Source organism: Lepidochelys kempii, chromosome 5 (assembly GCF_965140265.1).
Source record: "Lepidochelys kempii isolate rLepKem1 chromosome 5, rLepKem1.hap2, whole genome shotgun sequence".
NCBI lineage: Eukaryota > Metazoa > Chordata > Testudines > Cheloniidae > Lepidochelys > Lepidochelys kempii.
The window spans coordinates 13,671,540-13,683,720 of NC_133260.1; the positions used below are offsets into that span (position 1 = coordinate 13,671,540).

At 45.3% G+C, this 12,181-nt stretch overlaps 1 protein-coding gene across 5 annotated transcripts in view; it reads right to left on the bottom strand.

Moving 5' to 3' along the window:
• Positions 1-12,181, bottom strand: part of ST8SIA5 (ST8 alpha-N-acetyl-neuraminide alpha-2,8-sialyltransferase 5) — a 105,308-nt gene that overhangs the window by 70,548 nt on the left and 22,579 nt on the right. For 4 of the 5 annotated variants that reach the window (XM_073343467.1, XM_073343466.1, XM_073343465.1 and 1 more), the window contains exon 1: positions 5,354-6,350. In XM_073343467.1, coding sequence (XP_073199568.1) covers positions 5,354-5,484 — 131 coding nt within the window. In that variant the 5' untranslated portion in view covers positions 5,485-6,350. Of the gene's footprint in view, positions 1-5,353; positions 6,351-12,181 lie in introns of those variants that run through there. The other variant, XM_073343464.1, reaches the window with a different exon arrangement.

Consider the following 12,181-nt stretch of genomic DNA (forward strand, 5'->3'; position numbering starts at 1 on the left):
GCTCCCACACACCAGGAGAATGCTCTGCTATCCACTTAATGAGCAGAATCCAACCTCTTTGTGCCACCTGGACCCCACAAAGGGGCCAGATGGCAGTTGACAATCTGACTCAAAATAAAAAAAATACAGATGCCCAATGTTGAAACAACAGCACACACTAGAGCATGCTGTGCTCTGGATAGATATAAGAATCCCCAGGATTTAACCTACTTCAGCAGATCAATGGAGAGGACATTTTTAATCATGTCACATAAACCCTGCAATAAAAATAATTACCCCAGAGATCAGTATTAAAGAAGCCTAATTGTGTCTGACTTTATCACCCTTTGATATAGCCACTAAGCCCACCCTTTCCTGCTGTCAGATTCCCTCTCTAGAAATCTTCCAACATTTGGTTAGACTTTAACAGGTTCATGTAAGATACACAGCTGAACCTTGCTTGTCTTAGTCGTGCAAGTCGTTTCATTTCCTTTAGTGGAACTCCTCAGGGACTATGGTGAGCAGGATTTGGTCTTCACATATTTTAGTAACATTGTAAAAATGGGGGTGGGGTGGGAGGCAAGGAAGGGCTATTACATGGTGTGTGTCAGTTTCCTGTGTCTATGGGTCTGATCCAAAGCCCACTGAAGTCCACAGGAATTTTTCCACAGATGTTAATGGATCAGGTCTAAAAGCTCACGTCACATGCCATTCTTCTTCTTCTTGAGTCTCCCAGAGTTCTATTCCTTCCTGTCACAGTCCCTGAGCCAAAGCCCGCAGTTCCTGTTCGGGCAAAAACTTCCACCGTGTGCAACAGGAGTTCAGCCCAAGTAAGGATGGCCAGATCTGGCTGCTTGATTTTAATCCATGCACCTGTTTTCCTCCTCACCCCCACCCCCCCCCACCTGTTTAGGTTGCTAGAATTTCAGCATCTGTGGAAGGGGGAGGAGAGAAGGGAGGGTTCCTGACATAAGCCTGGACCATCCCTTGCATCTCAGTGAGCGGAAGTGACCTGTCACAGAGTTCCTCTTGTGTTGTGTGGTCTCTCTCCTCACCAAGCCCATCCACAGGGAAGGGGCTTTGGGAGCGGAACTGTGGGTGGAGCACAGAACTGGATATGCTCCTTGGCAGCATCTACGTGGAGATTCAGGCAGGAATTAATACAGCTGGGAGCTGAGTTAATTTCCTCTGTTTCCCTCCGCACCTGCCACCACGCGGCTACAAGGGAACTCAATAGCAGCATGCGGGCATCAGTGCAGCAGCATGAATGCACCATTCAGGATGCCTTTTGCCTCCATGCATCTGGTCAGTGGAATGTCTTCCCTGAAGAGCCCTGAGATCCCTGGCACCCCTGCCATCTTTGCTGGCCCTTTTACTCCTCTCATGAAATGATGCTTTAGCCCAGGGGTGGCTAACCCAAGCCTGAGAAGGAACCAGAATTTACCAATGTACATTGCAAAGAGCTGCAGTAACACGTCAGCAGCCCCCCTCCTCTGCTCCCAGCACCTCCTACCCACCAGCAGCCCCGCTGATCAGCGCCTCCCCCTCTCTCCCCGCACTCCCTGATCAGCTGTTTCGTGACGTGCAGGAGGCTCTGGAATGGGGGGAGGAGCGAAGGCACGGCAGGCTCAGGGGAGGGGGCAGGAAGGGGTGGAGTGGGGGCAGGGCCTGTGGCAGAGCCAGGGGTTGAGCAGTGAGCCCCCCTCCCCCGGCACATTGGAAAGATGGCGTCTGTAGTTCCAGCCCCGGAGTCGGCGCCTCTACAAGGAGCCGAATATTAACTTCTGAAGAGCTGCGTGTGGCTGCGGAGTCAAAGGTTGGCCACCCCTGCTTTAGAGGAACTCAGGGTATGTCTACACTGCAGGCTCACTGATGACAGCACGTAGGGTATGTGTCGCTACGCATCGCAGCAAAAAGCTGGCTGCATCTGCACTGTGGTGTGTAGCTACACGCAGCAGTGAAAAGATCTGCCAGGGGGTAACCAGCAGGGAAAAGCTCTGGCAGGTCCCTGCTGCCCAGATCTTTCACTGCAGTGGGGAAAGGCTCCAGCAGTGGGGAGGCAGCAGGACATTGGATGCGGGAGGCACCACTTGGGCACAGAGAGAGCAGTGTAGGGTACAGGTTCTGGCGTGTCCTGATCCGCCTGAGCAGTACTTCAATCTACACTGCTGTTTACACCCATGCTAGGGGGTAGGGTTGCCAATTTTCTAATCGCACAAAACCGAACACCCTTGCCCCGCCCGCTACCCCACGGCTCCGCCCGTGCCCCTCCCCTTCCCCAAGGCCCCACCCCTCGCACTCCATCCCCCCTCTCTCTGTTGCTCACTCTCCCCCACGCTCACTTGCTCATTTTCACCCAGCTGGGGCAGGGGGTTGGGATGTTGGAGGGGATGAGGGGCTCCAGCTAGGGTGTGCGGGCACTGAGATGGGGCCAAAAATGAGGGGTTCAGGGTGTAAGAGGGGGCTCTGGGCTGGAGCAGGAGGTTGGGCTGCAGGGGGGTGAGGGCTCCAGCTGGGGGTGCAGACTCTGGAGTGGGGCCAAAAATGAGGGGTTCAGGATGTGGGAGGGAGTTCAGGGCTGGGGCAGAGGGTTGGGGCACAGGAGTGGTCTCGGGGTGCAGGCTCCAGACCACACTTACCTCAGGCAGCTCCCGGAAGCACAACCGGCATGTCCCGCGGCTCAGAGGTGGAGGCATGGCCAGGCAGCTCTGCACATTGCCTCTGCCCACAGGTGCCGCGCCTGCAGCTCCCATTGGCCATGGTTCCCAGCCAATGGGAGCTGCAGAACTGGCGCTCGGGGCGGGGGCAGCATGCAGAGCCCTGACTCTGCCTCCATCTAGGAGCTAATGGACGTGCCAGCCACTTCCGGGAGCCGCGCGGAAGTGGGTAGGGAGCCTGCCAGCCCCACTGCACCGCCAACTGAACTTTTAATGGCCTCGTCGGCTGTTCTGACTGACGCTGCCAGATTCCCTTTTCGACCAGGTGTTCGGGGCAAAAACCGGACCTGGCAACGCTACTGGGGGGGGGGAAGGGTGCCGTGCAGTGTATGTACTTCACACAGTGCTGTAAGGAGCATGCAGTGTAGCTGTACCCTCAGTGGGTTCAGCCCCACAAACCCTTCCTGCCTTGCAGGCCCCTTCCTATTCCCACAGGCTTCTTGCCAGGATGAGACAATCTGGTCCGATGTTCTCTTTATGCTTGAAAGCATCATAACTTTACTCTGAGCGTAATTCGGGTCACTTTCCAGGTTTCTCGACGTACTCTGGGGAATTTCTCTCTGCTGCCTTGGGAAAAGTACAAGAGGCCTATTAGTGCTGCACGCAGAGAGTCCTATAGCACAGGCTATAGTAAAGCCAAAAGCACATTGAATCATAGTGAGGAACTTGGCCTCGTGTTCAGCCAGCATCCTCAATCTCCAGCTTGGCAGGCTGTGCTGCAACTATAAATATCCCACTTCCTCCCTAGAAAGATGTTCTTAAAACCCCCCAGCTCAAGAGCGTTATCAGGCGGTGCAACATATAAAGGATCTGAGGGGGGTCTGACCAACTTTGCAGCCTGTGTAACATTTTAATGGAGGGCCTGGTCCGGGAGGACGATAATGAGACACTAATCTAAGGATACGTGCAATTCTCATTAGCGAGTGGCCCAGTGAGCAGACCACTGGAGAACTGTAATTTTATTTACGCGCTGCTGGCTGAGTAGAGAAGAAGGCAGCTGCCAAAAACTTACGTTTTTTAAAATATGGTGCATTTATCCAAATGATGTAAAGAACTGCCAGCCCACAACCATAACCCATTGCAGAACAGTGAGAGACTGAGAACAGTGGGGAAGTGACAAATTATAGTGACTTTACATACAGCAACTGCCCTCCTCTCTTTAATATCTAAAGGCCTGATCCCGCCAGGTACTGAGTTCCTTCAACCTCCATTGTCTTCACTGGGAGATAAGGGTCATCACCCCACCTCAGGATGGTGTCCTACGTACTTTCTCCCAAACACTGGAAGAAAATGTGTCTTGAGTGGCACTGCAGGGACTGATATTCTCATTAAAAACCAAAGACACAAACCACTAAAAGTCACAGCTAAGCTTAACGTAAGTGTGTATTAACCTACACTTACAAAACTTGTGGCATCTCGTTGCTTCAGTTTTTGTGATAGCAACCACCAGAGCAGGACAGACTAAAATAACAGCACCAGCTTTTCTTCGCAAGTTAGAGCTTGGGAGTCAACTTTTGCCCTTTCTTGCATCCTTTGCAACCCCACTGAAGTCAACAGAGAAACACAGGGAATAAATCAGGACAGAGTTTGGCCCAGTAGAAGAATTTTAACTGCATCTTCTCCCCAGAACTGGGTTTGTTTTAATGTGGTTATTTTTCTACGTTATTCACTCACATTTAGGGCTTGAATTTTCCGCTACCCTGCCCCTTCTGTTATCATTTGCATCTGTGTAAGGTCAGTGCCTAGTGATTGTGAAACGTTACCATGGTGAGAGGAAATTTATCATTTGATAGTATTTAAAATGCATACACAGATGACTACTAAAGATGCAAGGCAGGGGACAATCAAACCATAAATCTTTTTGCCAGTTACTCTTAAAATTAAAACATAAAAACTTCCACAGCAGTCACGTGTTATTGAAGCCCAGGTGCCTAAAAGGGTTAAATAGGAATATTTCCCTTTGTAAATCAAAACCATCAACGATATTTTTTAAATAGATCCTTTAAGGCTCAGGTAAACACTTGACGTTCCCAGCGGGTATTTTGTTGGGACTGAGCAAGAAACATCAAATTCACCATTTTCAGGCTGATGACTGATGTGATCTTTAGGCAACACCACCGATTCATTCACACCATCCTTCTCCCAAATTAACACAAATACCGTCATGGAATAAAGTGAGCCGTTTGTTATTCTGACATCTGATATTGCTACAATCATGTGAATCTCTGGAAATACATTTGCATTTATTTTACAAAAGCATTAAACTTTTACAATGATCTCACTTCATTCTTTCTGGACAGTTTTGCCCTGACATACACAAGATGACACAGAGCGATGTGGCAGGCTATACAGGGTATAAATCAGGGCAAAATTTGGCACATTAGGCCAGATCTTCAGCTCGTATAAGTCAGCATAGGTCCAATGATCTCAGCAGAACCAGTGATTTACACCAACTGAGATTTAAAATACATACAATTAATATCTTACCTAGCATTTTTCTTTAATAACCCTGACAAATGCTACAGCTGCCAGTCACCTTCTCCCACACTCTTGCCAGGATGTTCATGCTATTGGTGCATGATTGGATTCCCCTTTGCACCCGAATCTCTGTCACAAATATGTCTGATCAGATAGAACTTTTTCTGCTACCCTCTTACCTCTTGAGATAGTTTCTCCCATACAGTATCTGCTGCAGCAAAGTGACCACAGCAAAAGTGCAGATGAAGATGAAGAACAAAGTTCTGTTCCCCAGCAAATCCCTGCTTGACGAGGGGTCGCTGTATCCCATCCTTGTGCAAAAAGCTTACTTAAGCTCTGTTGGGTAGAATTCAGTTCATTGTAGCATTCAGGCTCTTTTCACTTGAAGGTGGTGGGAAACATTTGCTAGCTTTTCTGTGAGAAATCCAAGGACAAGGTGTCCCGTTGTTCAGCCTTGCGTCCCCCTTCTTGCCCCTTTTGGTTGTTAACTAAAGAACTGGGCGCAATGGCTCATTCCACTGTAAAGTTTCCAGGAGCATTAGATGTGGGTAACATCTAAAAATCTATTCATAGTTCTTTCAGACGAAGCCGTTTGTGCTGTGCGCGAGGCATTCTGTTCCCTGCAGTCTCTCTCACATAAACCCGCTGCTAACAATTATCTACTTCAATCCCGCTTTGATATTCCAGATGGGAGAAGCTGCAAATAAAACAGAAAACTGCAGTCAGTGGAAAATACAGGGCTCCCGCAACCTTTTTCGGCAGCACATATCATCAGCTCTTCTTTGCTTCTGCTCAGTGATTCCAGTGAAATGCACTTGCAGGGAGACGTGACCGGGGTATACTATTATCGAACAAGTATGTAATGATCATGAGGCTTACATTCCAGCCCCCTGCAAAAACAGCAGCAGCAATCTGGTTAGGCTATCATGAAAAGCTGCATTTTATTTAACAAGGTGAGGTTCAGATAATGCCTTTGATACTGTAACATTTGCGTACAGCATGCACTGCCTTTCGTCATCGCTGCTCTCTGTTTGGGTTTCTAGGTTTTTCCTGGTTATTCCTCCAGAGTAAGCATAAGCAAGGTCACTGTGCATCTCTTCAAGGACAGAGCTCTCAGTTCCTGCATGCTGATTTACTGCGGGCTCTGGATAGCCTCACAGCCGCAGATGGGAATATTGACTTTCAATGCAATCTTAAAGAGCTATTCATCTAAAGAGACAAATATTCTGATTGTTCCTCAACCATGAACACTTCTCTTGTTATAAGGTGAAAGAGCGAGACCTTGCCTCCAGCCATCAGAACTGTTCTTAAGCTTTCTAGTTGCTGGTAGAGGCTCGAGCCTGCTCTCATTTGAATCAATGGGAGTTTTGTCATGGATTTCAGTGGGAGCAGGAGTGGGGTCCTGAATGTTTATTTCTGAAAGCAGTGACCTATGGAAGCTTTAACCACAAATCAAGTGGCTCAGCTGGGAGGTTATTTTACCTCCATAACACATGAAAAAACTATCTTTTGGGAAAAAATTGGAAAGTCCTTCATAAAACAACATTTTTAATATGAATTTTTATATGATTTTATAAGATTTTAACATGAATAAACCTGCAAACAACTAAATCAATGTCCAGCCTGCCATTATCCCAGCTGTTCAGACCAACATGCCAGGGCCTATCCTGACAGGGTCTGAGCTGGCACTGTGCAGGAGGGTGGGGCAAAGATAGTACCAGGGGGCTGCAAAAGTGACATAAAAGTTATCTGCCTCAGGGCTATTCCTCAGGATAAAATACAGTCCTTTCAGGGCAAGACAAAGTACAATATAATTGTCTCTCAGTCCCACTCAAAGCTCCCATGTGGGATCCCAAGTGAAGTTATTACAATTTAGGTCTTGTCTGAAGTGTAGTTCTATGCTGATTAGTGGTTTCCATGGAAATGGGACAGTGGGGTCCATATTCAATACCTCTCACTGACTCTACCCAAATGTGGACCGTTTACAAACAGAAAAACACCATCTTTTTAACTACCAGCCAGCAAATTCAGCCTGGGAACTGAGTCCAGATCTGTTCTTGGCAGCTCACACATCACCACCACCACCAAAGATTCTGCATTCCGAACACGAGGCCCATTCTCCTTCATTTACAATCCTTTAATGATGCACAAGGTGCTGTTGGATCCAGTACACTCTCCCACAGCTGTACTGAAAGAGCAGTGGTAGCAAAATGAAGTCAAAACTTAATTTAGTGACTACAATAATTATTAGGGTGTAAACTCTAGAGCAAAAACCATCTTTTCTCTGAATTGATACAACACCGACCACAATTAGGTCCTGACCATGGCGTCTAACACTATCATAATACAAATAAATAAAATTAATAAACTAAGCAAATTTGATTATGAATTCAGAGGGTCGACCTATTTTCCTCAGTTCATTTTAGCTCTTTAAAAACAAAATTAGCCATTTACTTTGTTCAGAAAAATAAAGGACAAGAATTTATTCATTCGTATCACACTGAGAGGAATAGACACACTGACAGCTGTATAATGAAGTCACAGCCACAACACGATCCCATCTGTCAAAGTCTCCACCCACAGAACCAGATATGGTCCTTCTAAAGATTTACGCACTTAAACACGTATAATATGACAGTGGTTTTATACCAGGACGCTCTGGGAGTTCCCTCCTGTCTAGCTGGGATCTAGCCAGCACCCTGTTGCCGTTCAACAGTAATGGAAGGGAAGTAGTCAGGAGTCCCAGGCTGAGAACCCATGTGATATGGACAGATCTGCCCGTGGAGCTTAGAGGAGAGATTTTGAAAGGCATAAAAGGGGGCTAGGTGCTCATTTCCCATTGACTTTGAAAGGGAGCTGGGTGCCTAATTGCTCTTTGTACCTTTGAAAATCTTGCCCTAGAAACCTGGTTTTCTTTGGAGCAAATGCTGCTGTCTTACACTGCTGGAAATCTGGAGTAAGACTACTGACTGCACCAAACGTACCAGAGAGCAGAATTTGGCCATTTACATATTTCAAGGGCTAATAGTAATCTCAGCATCAACCAGCAGTGTGATGCCTTGTGATCCTCCAGATTTAAGAGGGAGTAGCATTAGGGGAGGGGAAAAAAAAATCACACTAATATATTGTACCGCCCCAAACCAGAATATCCATTATTTATTTCTGATCCTAGCCTATATGCAAGTATTAGCTGCAACAACTCTCTCGCCTCAACATCAACATGGGTGCCATCACTCAGGAGTAGTCTGGCTACCTTTTTCACCGTCATCTGCTAAATCAGAGCTAACTGGAAAACATGGTCCTTGAGGACACTGAATTTTTTACATTCCCAGAAGAACTTTGTGTCCTTGAAGTAATGAACAGAGTATGAGGAAATATCTAAGAAACTCAGAGGTTTTCTGTGACAAATATAATCTTGTACAAATACTGTCCCCGGTAATGTGTGTAAAGGAAATTTATACTAATTGCCTTCAAACCAGCACTAGAACATATCAAAAGAAAACATAAGAACGGCCAGACTGGGTCAGAACCAAAGGTCCATCTAGCCCAGTATCCTGTCTTCCGATAGTGGCCAATGCCACGTGCCCCAGAGGGAATGAACAGAGCAGGTAACCATCAAGTGATCCATCCCTGGTCTCCCATTCCCAACTTCTTTCAAACAGAGGCTAGGGACACCATCCCTGAAGAACTGAGAAATCTGATGTCGATACTCAAATTTTCAAATGTGCCCACAATATTTGCAGGAGCATCCATGTGTGATTTTTTTTTTGCACTCACATGTGCATTCAAAATTGTTAACTTTGTCACAATTGCTCATTTGCACACTTGTTTCAGTGTCCCTTTGAAAATCTGGTTTTTCATCTGTGACCATCTCTTTAAAGCTTCCTACTCCCGGGATGAGTCAAATGAGACAGATTTTTTAAAAATTTTACACCAGGTGTGAGCAAGCATCTGGCACAGAAATTGGCTATCAGGAATGCAAGATGGGGTTGCAGTACTTTGCATCATGCATATCACTGGAACTAAAAGCCAGGTTGCATGCAACAGTATTTTCTGAGCGATGGTGTGACCTCTGTACTATGCCATAACATGAGCTACCAGTAGCACAGGATAGCCTAGATAGTGTTTCCCAGCCAAAAACCAAGCATGCAGGAAGCCTCTCTCATGCCACTGATACGGATAACACAGGCAACACAATACGACAGCCTAGACAGCACAATATTGGAATGTGTTAAAGTTAGGTATGATAATAATATTCTGAATGTCTATAGCATCTTTCACCTGACAATCTCCTAGTGCTTTACTAACACAAACTAATAAAACCTCAGAATACCCCTTTGAGATTGGTATGTATTTTATTTCCATTTTACAATAAACTGTCATGGGATAAGAGGGAAGGTCCTCTCATGGATTGGTAACTGGTTAAAAGATTGGAAACAAAGGGTAGGAATAAATGGTCAATTTTCAGAATGGAGAGAGGTAAATAGTGCTGTCCCCCAGAGGTCTGTACTGGGACCAGCGCTGTTCAACATATTCATAAATGATCTGGAAAAAGGGGTAAACAGTGAGGTGGCAAAATTTGCAGATGATACAAGACTACTCAAGATAGCTAAGTCCAAAGCAGACTGCAAAGATTTACAAAGGGATCTCACACAACTGGATGACTGGGCTACAAAATGGCAGATGAAATTCAGTGTTGTCAAATGCAAAGTAATGCACATTGGAAAACATAACCCAACTATATGTATAAAATGATGGGGTCTAAATTAGCTGTTACCACTCAAGAAAGATCTTGAAGTCATTGTGGATAGTTCTCTGAAAACGTCCACTCAATGTGCAGCGTCAGTTGAAAAAGCTAACAGAATGTTGGGAATCATTAGGAAAGGAATAGATAATAAGACAGAAAATATCATATTGCCTCTATATAAATCCATGGTATGCCCACATCTTGAATACTGTGTGCAGATCTGCTCACCCCATCTCAAAAAAGATATACTGGAATTGGAAAAGGTACAAAAACTGAGCAACAAAAATGATTAGGGGTATGGAACAGCTTCCATATGATGAGAGATTAATAAGACTCGGATTTTTCAGCTCGGAAAAGAGATGATTAAGGGGGGATATGATAGAGGTCTATAAAATTATGATGGATGTGGAGAAAGTAAATAAGGAAGTGTTATTTACTCCTCATAACACAAGAACTAGGGATCACCAAATGAAACTAATAGGCAGCAGGTTTAAAACAAACCAAAGGAAGTATTTCTTCACAGAATGCACAGTCAACCTGTGGAACTCTTTGCCAGAGGATGTTGTAAAGTCCAAGACTATAACAGGGTTCAAAAAAGAACTAGATAAGTTCATGGAGGATAGTTCTATCAGTGGCTAATAGCCAGGATGGGCAGGGATGGTGTCCCTAGCCTCTGTTTACCTGAAGCTGGAAATGGGCAACAGGGGATGGATCACTTGATGATTACATGTTTCAGAGTAACAGCCGTGTTAGTCTGTATTCACAAAAAGGAAAGGAGTACTTGTGGCACCTTAGAGAGCTTATGCTCAAATAAATTGGTAAGTCTCTAAGGTACCACAAGTACTCCTTTTCTTTTTGATGATTACCTGTTATTTTCATTCCCTCTGGAGCACCTGGCATTGGCCACTGTCGGAAGACAGAATACTGGGCTAGATGGACCTTTGGTCTGACCCAGCATGGCCGTTCTTATGAACAATAGGTGAAACTGAGACACAGAGAGGTTAAGTGACTTGCATGAGGTCTCACCATGAGTCAGTGGCAGAACTTGGAAATGAGCTTAGGAGTTCTGACTCTCAATCCAGTACTCTAATGTTTCCTCCCTCCCATTAAATTGCTGGGCTATCTAATTCTGTGAAGCACCCTAATTATCGGATGTTAAAACTATAAATATTGTGGCAAAGTCACGCCTCTTGTAGCTCTAGGTACACAACACTCTGATGCCTATACTATGAGGCTGCAAGCGGCAGCCTCTCTCTCACATACTGCTGGCCCATATTGTGGTACGTGACATGTTTGCTAAATACTGTCAGGGATAACCCATTGTGAAAAATTCTTTCAGATTACATGGTGAGACTCTGGGTGCCTTAGCACAAACATGAATGTGCTTCAGACAATGATATAGGGAGCCCATTGTTTGCTCAGAAGCCAGAATGAAGCAAAATTGAATTAGCAAAAAAATACTGATATCTAATCCCAAATACTCGGGGAAATCTTCATTGAAAGCTGATTATGTGCATCTGAAGTCTGCAAGCCAGCTCCACGCAGTGAGATTGGTAAAAGGACAGAATCTGGTAAGAATCCTACTGTACTTCTTATGTTCAGAGGTGCACCAGAATTTTCCTTTCTTCATAGACATCATAAGGGCCTCATCTTGTAAACTGCAGCACATCTGAGTGCAAACGGGACAGAAAGCTGCATATTCTATTCTGATTTCTGATTTCAGTGAGTCTATATTTGCAGATCTGATTGAGGATTTTCATATCCATCCTTCCACCAATCCTTGTTTAAGTCTTTTACTGATGATGGGTTGTAGTTTTATTTGATGACAAAGATATCTAAAGCCTTAGATAGTTATTATTTGGGGGTGGGGGCTTTTTAAGTTTGTTTAAATCAAAATAACAATTATAAATAGCATATTAAATTTGAGTCAAAATTTCAAACATACTACGTCACTTTAAACTTACTTTATGCTTGTGTTAATTACTGGGGCCCTGATTCAGCAAAGCACAGGCTTAATATGCTTAAGCGCTTTGCTGAATACGGAATTCTTAAAATTAAACATGTACTTGGAATCATAGGACTAGAAGGGACCTTGAGAGGTCATCTAGTCCAGTCCCCTGCACTCAGGGCAGGGCTAGGTACTAGACCAGTGGTTCTCAAACTGTGGGTCAGGACCGCAAAGTGAGTCATGACCTTGTTTTAATGGGGTTGCCAAGGCTGGCTTAGACTTGCTGGGACCTGGGACCAAAGCTGAAGCCCG